The sequence below is a fragment of the Erpetoichthys calabaricus genome, chromosome 18 (assembly GCF_900747795.2).
Source record: "Erpetoichthys calabaricus chromosome 18, fErpCal1.3, whole genome shotgun sequence".
Lineage (NCBI taxonomy): Eukaryota > Metazoa > Chordata > Cladistia > Polypteriformes > Polypteridae > Erpetoichthys > Erpetoichthys calabaricus.
In genome coordinates, this window is record NC_041411.2 from 33,388,633 (window position 1) to 33,405,182 (window position 16,550).

A 16,550-nucleotide genomic window follows, 5' to 3' on the forward strand; every position below is an offset into this window, starting at 1 on the left:
CCTTTCTTATGTTTATTTATAAAAAAAACATGCTATTTTGAGTAATTGTGTCCCATTAAGGCTATAGAGGGCCACAATGAAAACTCTTGCTAAGAGAATGGAGGCTCCTGTTTCCTGCAGTCTCCTTACATCGATTAAGTGAGCTCAAGAAGTTCATAGATTGACCAATTTCAGCATAAATCTATAAATTACAACCTTCCCCTGGCGTCCCATCTTACACATTTTTTCTCACAAACTAATTTTGCCTTTTTTTGTGTGTTTCAGACCTAGAATCGTTGATGACCACCATCACGTATACCCCTTGGAGAATCTCCAACACCATAACAGAAGCAATGCTGTTTGCTTGAAATCCCTGAGAAAACCCATTAGAAGATACTCCACAAACCGTACATGACCTTTCCCCATTAAGTACTACCGGGCATCTCGACTCTGCACACCACGAATTCAGAGAAGTTTAAGAATCTGTGGTTTTGATTATAAAACAGAGATCTAGTCTGATAAATAAATACATTAGACAGATTGCAAATAGAATTTTAGATAAATTATGTGATCATGTAAATAAGGGCATGGCAGATGAATTTAAACTTTGCACAAATCAGTGCATTGCATACACTGAACAAGGGTCTCATGAACCTGAAGGCGTTTCTCACTTAATGTAGATTTTTAAATGATCTGTAACAGTCAGAAAATAAGTATAAGACTAAGAGAACCAATATTTGTGTTAGTCCTTTCCTCATGGGCATGTAGTAATGAAGTAATGGAAGTGATCTGTTGACCTGGAAGAATGCATTACAAAAAGATTCTGTTAGTAAGAATCAGTTATATCCATCAATCCATTTTCCAACCCGCTGAATCCGAACACAGGGTCACGGGGGTCTGCTGGAGCCAATCCCAGCCAATACAGGGCACAAGGCAGGGAACCAATCCCAGGCAGGGTGCCAACCCACCGTAGGAATTACCTAAAAGACTGGATCATGACTTTCCTAATAATATCTTCTATAGACTGGGCAGAGGATCCGAGTCACAGAGATTGTTAGGTATTAAAAGGGACATGTGCCCTGGACAAGTGTACAGAATAATCCAGTCACAAATAGCATGGCAAATTATTTTGCTATCTTACCAAAGGAATGTCTTGTATCATAGAATTGATTTATGAAACTGAAAGTGTGAGCCATAAAGATGAGAAGACTATGGGAAGCATTTTTCAGCCCGGAGAATCCATTATATAGATTGCAAAAGGATCTACTAGTTTATTAGCTAATTGTGCAAATGAAAGCAACAATCATTTATCTCTTTCTTTTAAAAAAGCGTGTAAATTAACACGAAGGAGTAGGCCACTTCTACTTAAAAGATTTATTAGTATAAACCAGTCAGACATTAACTAAGTGAGTTCCAGAATGGTATTTTATTATGCCCTCTTGAAGTGCATTCAATAGATTTCACACATGAGCTGATCACGAAAATTACAGGAAGGATTTCTTACTTTAGTGTGCTCTAAAGAAATACATCCTGGAGATTACAGAAAGGAACTGATGGTGGTGTGGGCCAGCATGAGATTAATAAACTGAATAAATATCAATTGCATGAATTCCTGGTGAACTCCTAGCAGTATAATACCAAGCAAAACTAACTAGAAAGCAAATGCTTGGCAACCCTGCAGAGTTCTACCTCCTTCCCTACTTTGTAGTATTTAAATACATTCAGGCATTGTTGCACATACCCACTAGGAATTTCTCCCACGGTTTCCACTCCAAATCTCTTGTCCAAGTTCACATAGGCCGAGACGACTGTGGCTACAATGACCTGGACGGGAGGTGGTATTGAGAATTAGCGTGATACAGGGTCATCATTGGGATCTGACCGTTTAAGCTAGCTCCTTACCATGAGAAGCTCTCCTGGGATGGGCACACGTAGCCTGTGGTGCCAGGTGTTGTTTAACTGCTTCACAATAATCAGCACTGCTGTGGAAATCATAAAAACGACTAGAGGACCCAGGTTTGTCTGGGGCAAGAGAATACACACATCCACTATGGTCTGTAAGAGAATAAAATCAAATGCTAGGATTAAATCTGCATCAGATTCTACACTTGTTAAAAGTTAATTTCCTGTAAGCACCCAGCATGCTGCAGAAATCACAGTGGCCACAGGGAGGTGTGAGCAAAACTGACTGCAGAAGCAGCAGCACAAAAAACTGCACTTGGCTTTATTCTCCTTTGAACAGATAGCAATACCAACATTCCCCATATCACTGAGACAGACAACAGTTTGCACCGCTTAGTCATTTAAAATATTTGCTTGCCCATTTTGTACCACCCATATTAATTCTCCTTCTCCATAACTCCACTATATTTTAAACTTAGAAGGTTCAAGCTCGTGAATCTGAGGTGGGGTGTACTCACCTTTGAGGAACAAGGAGGAGTAAACTTCAACACACAGTGATAGAAAGCCAAATTCAGATAATAAAGAGGTATATGTTAACATAACTTACTGGAACCTAGTTTCATATACTCCAGATAAAATGGGGTATTATGTCACACATTAGGAGGCAAAGATTTGCAATTAAGGAGTATGGGGTATCGTAACACAGTATACCTTGTGAGGAAAGAGGAGGCAGGCTAATATAATAATAATAATTCTTAATTATATGTCTAAATGACCAATGGTTAGGACATTAACATACACCAGCAGACAAACTGACAGAATTAAAATACTGTGATTACAATCACAAATTATAACTCACAGAGTATGTTAGCAGCAGGTGGCAGATACTGTATACTCATATCTCTCAGTGGCATTATGGGTATATTTAAGATTCATTAGATATGTGGGAAAATATTCTTATGTTCTAAAGAATACTCACGTACAACAGGGACAGAGGCCCACTGTATCTTTTCGGACTGACTCCAAAAACATATTTTAACTGCGATACCATCACATGAATTGCTGTAGCAGTTGTAAAGCCACGAACTACTGGGTCTGAAAGGTAAATGGCTACAAATCCAAACCGGGCCAAACCCATGCAAACCTACAAAAAAACAAACGATTATAAACTGCAAGGCAGGGATTAGGTAAGACAATTGTGAATTTAGGATCAGGCTCAGTATCTGTGATGTAAATTAAGGGGTGAGACAAGTAGCTGTCATGCTGGACTAGTAACTTTCACCCACACATAAGGTCAGTACCAGTATTTACATTTTTATTTTCATGTGATATTAACTATACTGGACAATGAAGATTTTACTTCATTTTGAGTATATCTTATGGATTTTGACCTGCTGATGACAAATCGCCTTTAAATTTTCCTATCACATGCCATTTTATTGAAGTCACCTATTTTGTGTTTCCTCTCATATTATATATAGACTGTATTATCAGAAGTGTGTGCTTGGGGAACAACCTAAAAGCTTGTGTGATTGTTATTTTTCGCTAAGAAATAAGGGGGCACTGTATAATAATGTTCTCTCTTCTCCTTCCCCTTCTGCAAAAAGGAAAATTGACATGTCTCCAACTGTCATGAAACTTCCAGGGTCAGACCACCTGAATCCACCTCTTCCTCCCAGAATCCATCATAAAAGGAAACAAAACCATCTTGGGCAGACGGATTGATTTCAAGAACATCTCAGTTTTGTGCGTATCATATATATAAACATCTAAGTATGGAAATGTGTGTGTCTATCCGGCCCAGAAGTGAGAGGTGGAGTCGGGGTAAGGGCTCCACCTCCGAGGAACCAGAAAACTTGAGGCGAGCATGTCAGCAAAACGAAACTTCCGAAGAAAGACAAAGTTGCTTAGCCGCTAATACATAAGTGATGCGAGTGCATCGACAAAACGGTATCCCTTTTACTTTTCCTTCCGCCACTAATACACAAGTGATGTGAGCACGTCACCAAAACTAAGAGAAGTTTCCTCCTAGGAAAGAGATGCCAAGAGTAGTTCTTTTCAATTACCTGACATCTGTACATTTCAGTTTTATATATATATACACACACACACACACATACATACATACATACATACATGAACCACTTTATTAGGTACAACTGTTCAACTTTTTTAAATGCAAAAATCTAATCAGCCAATCACATGGCAGCATCTCAATGCATTTTAGGCCTGTAGACATTGTCAATGTGACCTGCTGAGGTTCAAACCAAGCTTCAGATGGGTAAGAAAGGTGATTTACGTGACTTCAACGTGGCATGGATGTTGGTGCCAGATGGGCTGGTCTGAGTATTTCAGACACTGCTGATCTACTGGGATTTTCACCCACAACCATCTCTAGGGTTTACAGAAGATGGTCTGAAAAAGTAGAAATATCCAGTGAGTGGCAGTTCTCTGGGCAAAAATGCCTTGTTGACGTCAGAGGAGAATGACCAGACTGGTTGGAGCTAAAACAAAGGCAACAGTATCTCAAATAAGCACTCGTTACAACCGAGGTCTGCAGAAGAGCAGCTCTGAATGCACACATCAAACCTTGAAGCAGGTGGGCTACAGCAGACCACCACCACACCGGGTGCCAATCCTGCAGCTAAGGACAGGCAACTGAGGCTACAATTTGTAAAAGCTCAGCAAAATCGGGCAATAGAAGATTGTAAAAACGTTGCCGGTTCTGATGAGTCTCAATTTCTGCTGCAACACACAGATGGCGAGGTCAGAACTTGGCATCAACAACATGAAAGCACGGATCCATCCTGTCTTGTAGCAACAGTTCAGGCTGCTGATGGTGGTGGTATAATGCTGTGGGAGATATTTTCTTGGCACACTTTGGTCCACTTAGTACCAACTGAGCATCATTCAAATGCCACAACCTACCTACCTCTTGCTGACCATGTCCATCCTTTTATGACTGCAGCGTACCCATCTTCTGATGACTACTTCCAGCAGGATAACGTGCCATGTCACAAAACTCAAATCATCTCAAACTGGTTCCTTGAACATGACAATGAGTTCACTGTGCTCAGTCACCAGATCTCAATCTAATAGAGCACCTTTGGGATGTGGTGGAATGGGAGTTTTGCATCATGGATGTGCAGCCAACAAATCTGCAGCACTGCGATCATGTCAATATGGACCAGAATCCATGAAAAATGTCTCCAGCATCTTATTGAATCTATGCCAAGAACAATTATGGCGGTTCTGAAGGTAAAAGTGGGGCCCAACCTAGTAGTAGCAAGGTGTACCTAGTAAAGTGGCCAGTAAACGTAAGTGTTTGTTCAATACAACAACTATAAAAGTGGAACATTTCAGGTGATGTAAAAGTAGTTGCATGTTTCATTTGTGAATGGCGCAGCCATGCTAAAGAGTCTCATTTCATTAACAAGCACTAGCTGCTCTTGTAAGCATTTTGTCAATGCAACAAGGATAACTTTACCTCCTCTTTATACAAGTCTTGGACTAATGAAATATTTTGTGGCAGTGATAAAGAAGAAATGGTGAAAGACTGATATTTGAGACAAAAGTTTCCATGAATAACTGCCGGCAAGATTTTTTGTTGGTCCACAATTTAGAAATGTCACCAATGACAAGCGGTTCAAAGACCTGCTAGTGGAGACAGCAGATATTGCATGGAAGGCATGCAAGGACTTTGTTGAGAATTTTCTTGGCAACTCCAAAGCACCAAACTACATCCAGCTGGTTGACATCCTACTTCAAAACAGTCAAAACAATGAAGTGCAACATGTTGCTAAAGATCCATTCTCCACATTCAAAGTTGGACTTCTTTCCTGCTAATCCTGGTGCAGTCAGTGATGAACTTGGTGAAAAATTTCACCCGAAAATTGTGTTGACAAATAAGTGGTATCAGGGCGAGTGGAATCCATTAGTGCTTATTGAGTGAGTATTGTTGGGCACTGAATCGGGGAGCATCAGATGCTGAGCAGCACCAAAATTTAGCTTAATTGAGGTAATGCAGTGTGTCACCATAACTATGCAATTAAACACTGCTAAAATCAATACAAGTTTCTTTAAAGTTATATTTGTAAATGTGAAGTTTTCTATCATAATCAGCAAAAGGAAGCAAAACTTTTGAAATAATGCACTGTCCTGTCAAATCAGTTTAGTGCCAATAGTAATTTCAGTAAATATTGCATAACTCAGTAAATACTGCAGGAATAAAAAGAGCAGCATTACTGGGTCATGCGAATTCAGGGGGGGGGGGGGGGGGGGGATGCTAATAATTCTCATTGGAAGGTAGCAGAGGAATGTGTGCAATTTACACAAATGTGACTTTTTTCGCCAAACTTACCTGAAACAATCCACAAAGGAAGGTCAGGGCCACCACCACCTCTACCCGCTCTTCAGTCAGCGCCCCCACATCTTCGGTTGTCAGATTGGTGACGTTATGCTTTGTAGAAAAATGATTTTCAGCGACCAGCTTTTCTGCCACACTACCCATCATAACACTCATGACAGCAAAGGTGCCTGCCACACAAAGTGAAGAAGAAAAAAAGAGTGAGACATGTTGCAGTCACGGGGTTGGGTGACATCAGGCCAAAATATGCGAAAGCTTAAGTGACCACAGAACACATCAAAAAAGCAAATCTTAGTAAGATGTTCAGTTATTAAGTTTTCAGTGCAATACAGCTGTCAGTAGCTAAAAATAAAAACTGGAATTAGCCATAAATAAGCATACTTATATCTCTGGATGATTCCGAATACATAAAACAGCCCCTAATATGTGAAGTGAGCTAGCATTTCGGTATCCGTCAATAAGGGCGCGCACATAAAGGCAACCTTCAAAAGGGCACGGCGAATAAAGGCGCGCGTAAATAAAGGCGAGCTTCAAAAGGGTGACGTCAATTGAGCGCCGAATAACTGCGCGCATAAATAAAGGAGTGCTTCAAAAGGGTGACGTCAATTGAGCGCCGAATAACTGCGCGCATAAATAAAGGAGTGCTTCAAAAGGGTGACGTCAATTGGGCGCAGCGAATAAAGGCAAACGCAACAAAATTATTACAGAAAATTTATTAGATAAAGGCAATGATCGAACGTATAAAAAGGTGAGAGCAAGAATATTAAAACATCCAATTAATTAATGCATGAACTTCTAACGAACTATTTCTAAAGCTCTCTATATTTCGTTGTTTTCAAAATTACAGAAAATTAGATTAAGGCAATGACTGAATGTATAAAAAGGTGAAAGCAAGTTACACTTGAAGCTGTAGATTATGTGCAATGCCACGTAGATATTCGAGATGCGGTCTATTAGCATAATCAAGGACAATTAATTTAATTCGCTCCGAAGGTCATCCTTTATTTGCGCGCGCATTTATTCGGCGCCCAATTGAGGTCGCCCTTTTGAAGGTCGCCTTTTTGTGCGCGCCCTTATTGAATAGAACCAGCATTTCTACTCTTCACCAGACTTGTTGGCCCTGTATAGATCACTGATTGAACATCTATCTATCTGTCGGGTTGTGAAATGTTGTCCATTGGTAGAAATTTTATACCTCATCCCACTTCTGTAGCGGTAATTACCACTGTGGATTCATGTTATTAGATAACTGATTGCTGGGGTGCCTGATTTGATTCCATTTAATGTGGTTGCTGACAAAATAAATAAACGTTCAAACCACCCTTAATTGGGAGTTGAGATAGAGCATGGAGGGTTAGGATTCTGTCTCTCTCTATATCTAGCTAATGGGATTAATGATTAAGAGCAAATCATTACCTTTCTTTTAACTGCCTGAGGAGATCATCTTACTAATGGGTTGCAATGAGAATAACTGCACTAGATAAAAGTTCAAAAGTCAGGTGGCCAGTAAAGTAGGAAAAGGCAGACGTGTTGTTCATGAAAGAAATGTCTTCATTTTAAAGTCACCCATAAAAAAGTACATATATTAATCATTCTGTGTTAATTACTGCCTATCTATTGTATAGTGTCTATCTATCTATTATATGGTGTCTTTCTGTCTGTCTATCTATCAATCAGAGACCTAGTTGTAAACATGCACAATAAATAGTTCCATATAGAAGGCTGTGCTTTGCCATAGACAAAGAGCTAAAGGTATGCTTGGCTGAATTTTTTTCTTGTTGGTGCACATCTCCTTCCCGGCTGGACAGACATACAAACAGTACTGTTGAAAGGTCTTAGGCCTCTAAAGAGGAATATTTTTAAAGCTAGTTATATGAGCAATAAGAGTTGATTTCCTCACTAAAACGCACTATATGTATTGTGTAACAGTAAATACAGTATATTGCACAGAATAAACCCCTCCACAAGCTTACTGTGTGTACTCTCTTTAGAGAAATATGTCAGATTGTCACTACACAGGGCAGATGGAAGCAAATCCTATCTTAATTGACATGGATTAATCCAAATTAAAGAAGTAGCTGCTTCACAACTGTTAAATTGAATTGAAAAGGGAAATATGAGTGAAAATTCTGGCTTTCATGAACTCAAAAACACCCATTACATTTAAACTAGCTGTGTAAGCACGTGCTGTAAAAAGCCCAGGGTCCTAGACACTATTGAAATCGTCAGAAAAAAAACTGAAATGTAGAGATGTCAGGTAATTGAAAGGAACTACTCTGGGCGTCTCACTGCTAGGAGGATTTGTTTTCCCGATGTGCTCACCAGTGATATTTCAGTTCATGTTTCAGTTTTTATTTTATAAAGTTTTTATTTCGTTCTAGTTCAGTGGAGTCAACAATTTTTATTTAGTTCTGGATTTAAAATTTTAGTTTTTATTTTACTTAGTTCTGCTTTTTTACATAATATTAGTACAATTTTAGTTTTGCTCTGTTGCAAGACCACAAATGCTGGCCTACACATATTTTAATGCAAGTTATGTTTCTGTCAACAAAATACACTCACAGTTCATAATGCCGTAAAACACAGCTTGACTATCAATGACCGAACAGATCAAGTGGCCTAATGAGTACAGTCAGTAAGATCAAATGTTTCAACTCAAGAAAGCAGTCTGTGTAAGCGCGTTACTGTTAAGCTTTAAACAAGCAAGCATTTCGAGAGGTTTCTTAACATTGCAACGATGTCCGTCGCACAGTGAAAATATTCGCTTGACGAGCGCCTGTAATGCAGATACACAGACGAGGTCCTTGGCCACAGGCGCCAGCAGACTGTATGGTGACGATTTTTGCTGCCAGGACTGAAGCTGTAGATGTGCGCCGAGATTCGTGAGGCACGGACCCCTTCAGAATCAGATTTACAAACATATGAACCCCAAAGAGTAGCTTATTCACTATTCAGCTGGCAGCATGCACATTGACTACTGGTTATGTTTCATATCTCATCAGCATTCTTTACACACAGATAGGTAAGGTACATATTTGGCTAAGAAAGAAAGTTACATTTATAGCAGCAAGAAAGAGCGGAGAGAGCGCATTTGCTCCTCACCTTCCACGTGTTCTAAATTTGCCATTGTAATATCACAATTCATACTCAATCAATACAACTGAAAGTACAGAGTGGTGTATAAAAATACGAATTTCAATTTTGAACTTAACTGAAATATTTAGTTTTTAAATGCTTTTTCTTCTGATGCTTGAATCAATTTTAATACAGACTGCTCAATAAAAGGATATTTTATTTAAGGTCAAAGTTTAGTTTTTAAATACTGGATTTTTTTTTCTTAGTCTGATCCCATTTTTATAAAATTTAAAACCGTTTATGGTCTTACCTTTATTTGTAAAATGAAGTCCATGCACCTATCCTTCTCCATGAAAATCTTCGTCTCTTTCTTGTATAAGTCCTGCTTATTTTCCTTTAATTTAAAAACTCTTATACTTCCATTTTGGCAGTCAGTTGGAACAAAAAATAAAAATAAACGGACCACTGCAGTGCACTTTACTTTGTGATATCGCGAACACTATTGGCGCATCTGCATAGAAGAACAGTAGCAACAAGCACATGTTAGGTCACAACCTTGTACCTTTTCACTGCGGTTTTATAAGTCTAATCAGCAAGACTAGATACGTCACACACATTTATTAAAGATACTAGCCAGACTGTGGAAAGTCAGGGCATATAATAAACACGTATGCAAACATTTTATTGACAACATACAGAGAGACGGCAACAGGCACAAGCCAATTGCATGTATCAACCGTGTGTGTGAGGGATAGCGCAGTCTGAGGAGAGGGCTCGTCTCACCTCGCGTTTCTCCCCTGTATTTGAACAGGAAATGTGCTAATTCAGCAATTTTGACTATAAAATTATCAAAACAATTGGAATCGTACAGAAAATAAATTTATAGTACAGACCAGTGGGCACATTTTTTATGTTATTATTAGTTTTTTTTGTTTTGTTTTTTTTTTTACTTTTCATGATGACAGGTGAGACCAAATGTCTCTGTATGAAGTGCAGTCATGGTGCCAGAGAAGTGCTGGACTTCCACTAAGCACAGATCCTGCTGGCCCTGCACTGAACCCGTTTTCTTCTTGCACGCTACATTTGCTTTCATTATCATCTGCACTGTAATTAAAGTATTTGCACACATTACTTTCTACCCACAAACATCTGTGCAAAACTCACTATCATCAACCACAAGCTATTACTACTTCAATTCGACGAGCTAAATGTGCTCAACAAACAAACGGTCCTTTACGGAAATTGCGCCACGTGACTATAGTAAGCCCAAGTCACATGATCACCGCATAGTAAACAGTACAACGTAAGTGAACGCTCAGGGCGACCTACAAACAACCGCTCTGCACAACTGAACTAAAATGCTATTGCTGTTTTTTTTTTGTCTTTACTCAATTTTCATTCTCGTTTTAGTTCGTTCACAAATCACCAATTTTTATTTTTATTTAGTTTTAGTTTCTCCGTTTGCCATAATTTCATAATTTCTTGTTCTTGTAAAACGAAACACAGTATTTTTAGTTCTAGTTCTCATTTTCGTTGTGAAAATATCACTGGTGCTCACATTGCTTGTGTATTAGCGGCGGGAGGAAAAGTAAAAGGAATACCGTTTTGCCGATGTTAGCGGCCAAGTGACTTTGTCTTTCTTCTGAGGTTTCGTTTTGCTGACTTGCTCGCCCCACTTGTGTTATTAGCGGCTAAACGAGTTTTCTGTTTCCACGGAGGTGGAACCCTTACCACGACTCCACCGCTCACTTCCAGGCCGGACAGACAGACATACACACACACACTTCCACGCATAGATATATATTCATATTATTTCAACACTTCATAAGAAATGTGTTTAAATATATATCAAAGCGCATTAGTGCACCAGCACAACCTCTGCTCAGTACCTAATAGGACAAGCAGGGGTGATAATGGTGGATTGTTGCAAATGAGTAGCATTTTTGAACTTCTGACCCACTTTACTGGACTCATTCTATGCTTGAATTGATCCCTGTAAAATTGTAGTACTGAAAATGTATAATCAGCTCTGTAATAGGATAGTATCGTTAATTTACATACAGTAGGTTATGATGAGAACAGGGCATTTAACCCAATTTTGCCTGTCATTCCTATTGACCTAACTTTTGCAAAATATCAAGAGATCTGATGTGGAAGAATAATTTTAGGGTAACATAGCATTCATCTTAAAGAAATAGCATAAAGGGTTAATAAATGTGGGAAACCGAATAAAGGTCAAGTGAACAACAAAATGTTCACTTAAATATAGGAAAAATACTGAGATGGTCAAGTAAATAAAGAATGTACCAGAAGAAAGGCTGATGTAATATACAAAATGTACTGAAGGATGACAAAAATCAGCAGATGTACTATAAGCAACAAGAATGGACAATTGTTATATGCACAGAAATTTCAAGGGTGGTGGCACAACTCAAAGTTATACAAAGAACCAGAATATAACAATACTTTTATTTTATATAAATCATCCATCCATCCATCCATTTTCTAACACGCTTCAATAGTTTGTAAAATGAACCTCTATTCTTTGTTTCTCTGATCATTCTGACCATGTTGTACCACTGCTGTATTCCACCGCTGATTCCTGAAATGAAATCACTGACAGTCCAGGCCCTGGAGTAGTGTGACAGCCAAAAGAAAACTGGCAAGATACTAGCAGCTCGGGCTCTTACAGAAGATACTGAACATCTGAGAAATTAAAAACCATTATGTCTGGACTGCTTTTGAAGAATGCTCCCTCTAAGGCACTTTGCTGAGGAGTAACTAAAAGATACAATCAACAAACAGCTTCCCCCTGCCCGATAACTGAATTGTCCTGTTAGAGGATGTTTCTTTCTTTAATAACATGTTAAATTTCGACCACACTGATACATGCTGTATATTTAAGAAATATCTGCTGCCTTTTGGTACAAGCAGCTACAAATCAGTCTTAGGCTACACCTTGCATTGCTAGACCATCAGCCCACTAACCAACACTGGGGGCCAGTTGCCCTGTTTCTACATTCATTGACTAGCCAAAAGACTTGTGCAGTGGCTGCCAAAGCTGATAACACTCTCTTGAATTTCTTTTCTGTTACTAATGCCCTTGGAAAACAATATTCATTGCTCCGTCCATTGCTCCACTCAACTCTCACATATAGTTCCATGTATTTTTAAATAACATTTATAATCTTTTATTAAAATACGCGTTCCAAACAGACAGAGGAGGGCCACCATGAGATGAGGTTTAAGATGTGTGAAGCCCCTCCACACCAATCCTCAGAATTCAACTATAAAGAATTTCCTCTTAAACATGGTCTATGAAGCTCGCTGTTGCCTCTGCCACTTCAGCTTTGCGGATCCAGAACACATCTGATGAGAGGCCTTCGGTAGTTTGTTCCTCCTATGCTCATTTTTCCTGAATTATAGCCCAGTCAGAAATCTCATTAAAGAGGTGATTTCCTCTCAACAACTCACAGCCTCATGTTGCCAGGTGCCCACGTGCCATTGCCATACTGGTCATCCTTACCTACTGAGATATGCTTTGAGGTTCCAAAGATGAAGTAGACTAGAATGGGATAGAAAGAGGAATACAGTCCATAGACAGGAGGGACAGATGCCAATAAAGCATATGCCATGCCTAGGAAAAACAAAGTGAATATTAGGGAGAAGACCTACGCATTGTTGTTCAGCCCACAGCAGCAGCATATCTGGCACTTACCTTGTGGGAGATGCATTATTCCACCGCTGATTCCTGAAATGAAATCACTGACAGCCCAAGCCCTGGAGTAGTGTGGCAGCCAAGAGAAAACTGGCAAGATACTAGCAGCTCGGGCTCTTACAGAAGATACTGAACATCTGAGAAATTAAAAACCATTATGTCTGATTTAGTAGCACCGTCTTGTTTCCAGATAATACAGTATCTACAGCACCCTCTTCTAGAACGTGGTCTGTACTGCCAAGCTTGCTAAGGTGACCTGCTCTGTAAGTTCATACCACCTGTCATGATCTCCTATGTGTAGGCTGTGAATCCTTTGCCCCAGAGAATAATCCCCACATCTGCCTGGGTGTCTACAACACAGAGCAGCTGGTAACATACCTCAAAGCGGTGATTAGCATTTTTAAAAACTACCTCTTGTTCAGCTTGGAAACCTCAATGAGTGCTCATTGTGTCTCTTGTATCTCGCCAGCCTAATACGGTGGAGCACTTTAAATAACATCTAAAAACCCATTACTTTAACATGTCTTTTTCATAGCTTCATTTTAGTGTACAGTAATCCCTCGCTACTTCGAGGTTCACTTTTCGCAGATTCACGACTTCGCGGATTTTATATGTAAGCATATCTAAATATAGAACGCGGATTTTTCGGTGCTTCGCAGGTTTCTGTGGACAATGGGTCTTTTTACTTCTGGTATTTGCTTCCTCAGTTGGTTTGCCCAGTTGATTTCATACAAGAGATGCTATTGGCGGATGGCTGAGAAGCTACCCAATCAGAGCACGCAGTTAAGTTCCTGTGTGCTGCTGATTGACTCAGCGACGGAGTGCTGCATTAACCAGGAAGTCTCATCTCACTCATTCAGCATTAACGTGCTGTTGCTACTGCATTCAGGGGATTATCACCTTCATCGTCATCATTTTTACTGCGCAGCATATTCATCACCATCATCACGTCATATATAGCTACGTGTACTTCGCTATACAGTAAGTGTAAACTTATCTACTGATTTCATATTGCTTAGCAGTTGTCCCTGTTATTAATAGAGTAAAGGGTGGGTTGTAAACAATACAGGGAGGGTTTAAAAACGTCCAAATACACGTTAAATAATTAAATAAATATGGTGTCCCTACTTCGCGGAAATTCAGTTATCGCGGTCGGCCTTAGAACCTATCTCCCGCGATAAGTGAGGGATTACTGTAACCCTGATATTCTGCATATGCATTGAATTATCATTTCTATCATATCTCCACAATCCGTACTAACCCCTACTTTTTCTGCTGTTCTCTTTCTGGTTTTCTGTGTTGCTGATCTGTGCCACCACCACCCGATCAAAGCACTGTGCAGTCCCTACATTGATGGATTGAAGGCTAGAGGTCCACATGACCATCATCATCAAGTTTTTCCATGAGAAGCCTGAAAGCCATAAGCACTGATTTAGATCATTTATGTTAGGTAGAATGTCCAGGGGGGACTGGGTGGTCTCGTGGCCTCGGAACTCCTGCAGATTGTTTTTTTTTATTCTCCAGCCCTCTGGAGTTTATTATTGGTTTGTTGGACCATTGGACCTTACTTTATTCTTTGTTAATTAGTTTTGCCTAATTTTATTTTTATGTCTTTGTTCATCTTCTAAAGCACTTCGAGCTACATCATTTGTTTGAAAATGTGCCATACAAATAAATGTTGTTGTAGGGATGTCCATAAAAAGTGGGCTCACTAAGCAAAAGAACAAGCACTATATGTAAGTTACATATGAGCTGAAAGTTTAGAACATACTGAGGTGGTGGTACAGTATTTTGTCTCCCCCTGCAGGGCTCCAATGCTCAATTGAGCCTCTACGTCTGGTATTAGGAGTACAGAGTGGGAAAACCCTTTATACTTATGTACACATGCTTGCAGACAAAGAACGTCAGGTACACTATGATGCCTTCTGAAAACCAATTTACAAAACAATTTTCTTATATCGTGTTCTAGACTACTGCCCCCATGACGTCTAATCTATACCTATGTTATTAGCAAGACAAGATGTCTTCCTGACTGGGTACTGCATGCTAGGTCCTCACCTCATGGATCTCTTGAGCCTAGAAGCCAGATAAGATGGAGAGCTTCGTGGATGCCTGTGTGCCACTTCTTGTAGACACTCCTCGTCCATCACTGCTCGTTCCACGCTGTAGTTCAGGCGATGCTTCATGTGGTCTGCCCGTTCCATTCTGGCGGAACAGATGATGTCAGGCCTGCCCTTCAATACTGTGTGGAGTGCTACCCCTGCTTTATATCTTCACTTTGCACAGTCATTGTGAATACATTAAATGTGCTTTTTTATAAAAATGCCCACTAATATTTAACCAAGCATTGAAAGCACATGGGATACACAAGGTGGGGGACTTTGCACCAGGAGTTCTGTCATCCCTCACCACCTCTCCTTGCAAAGTCATTATCAGGAGGAAGAAGAGGGGGAAGGGATTCAGCTGGACAGTCCATAATTACCAGATCTGTGGGTGCAACCTGGTCCTTCTAACCGCAAGAAGTGCATTTTGAGAGAAGTCTGCCCCAATACTGCCTCAGACGTTGCCACATTATTGTACTATTTCTAATAAAGTATTAAAATTTAGATTATTAGAATTGGGGATTGCATATGTTTGCTGAATACTGTTCAAGGAAAAAAGGGCAGGAAATAGCTTTTCCAAGAGAAAATGCAATTGGGGCATTGAAGGAGAGGTACAGGGGAATGCTGGGAGCTCTACTGATATAGTGCCAATAAAAACTATTTACCGCCCACGGAAGTTTCACCTTTTATTGTTAATTATTTATTATATATATATATATATATATATATATATATATATATATATATATATATACACACACATACACAGTACTGTGCAAAACTTTTAGGCAGGTGTGAAAAAATGCTGTAAACAAAGAATTTTTTCAGAAATATACAGTGCATCCGGAAAGTATTCACAGCGCATCACTTTTTCCATATTTTGTTATGTTACAGCCTTATTCCAAAATGGATTAAATCCATTTTTTTCCTCAGAATTCTACACACAATACCCCATAATGACAATTTGAAAAAGGTTTACTTGAAATTTTGCAAATTTATTAAAAATAAAAAAATTGAGAAAGCACATGTACATAAGTATTCACAGCCTTTGCCATGAAGCTCAAAATTGAGGTCAGGTGCATCCTGTTTCCCCTGATCATCCTTGAGATGTTTCTGCAGCTTAATTGGAGTCCACCTGTGGTAAATTCAGTTGACTGGACATGATTTGGAAAGGCACACACCTGTCTATATAAGGTCCCACAGTTGACCGTTCATGTCAGAGCACAAACCAAGCATGAAGTCAAAGGAATTGTCTGTAGACCTCCGAGACAGGATTGTCTCAAGACACAAATCTGGGGAAGGTTACAGAAAAATTTCTGCTGCTTTGAAGGTCCCAATGAGCACAGTGGCCTCCATCATCCGTAAGTGGAAGAAGTTCGAAACCACCAGGACTCTTCCTAGAGCTGGC

At 39.6% G+C, this 16,550-nt stretch overlaps 1 protein-coding gene across 1 annotated transcript in view; it reads right to left on the minus strand.

The window, feature by feature from the left end:
• slc26a6 (solute carrier family 26 member 6) overlaps positions 1 to 15,687 on the minus strand; it is a 37,764-nt gene extending 22,077 nt beyond the window's left edge. The window contains exons 1-7 of the mRNA XM_028825241.2: positions 15,099 to 15,687; positions 13,041 to 13,177; positions 12,849 to 12,959; positions 6,242 to 6,417; positions 2,861 to 3,025; positions 1,882 to 2,034; positions 1,721 to 1,803 (exon numbers count right to left, since the gene is read on the minus strand). Coding sequence (XP_028681074.2) covers positions 1,721 to 1,803; positions 1,882 to 2,034; positions 2,861 to 3,025; positions 6,242 to 6,417; positions 12,849 to 12,959; positions 13,041 to 13,177; positions 15,099 to 15,244 — 971 coding nt within the window. The 5' untranslated portion in view covers positions 15,245 to 15,687. The remainder of the gene's footprint in view (positions 1 to 1,720; positions 1,804 to 1,881; positions 2,035 to 2,860; positions 3,026 to 6,241; positions 6,418 to 12,848; positions 12,960 to 13,040; positions 13,178 to 15,098) is intronic.
• Positions 15,688 to 16,550: the final 863 nt, after the last annotated feature.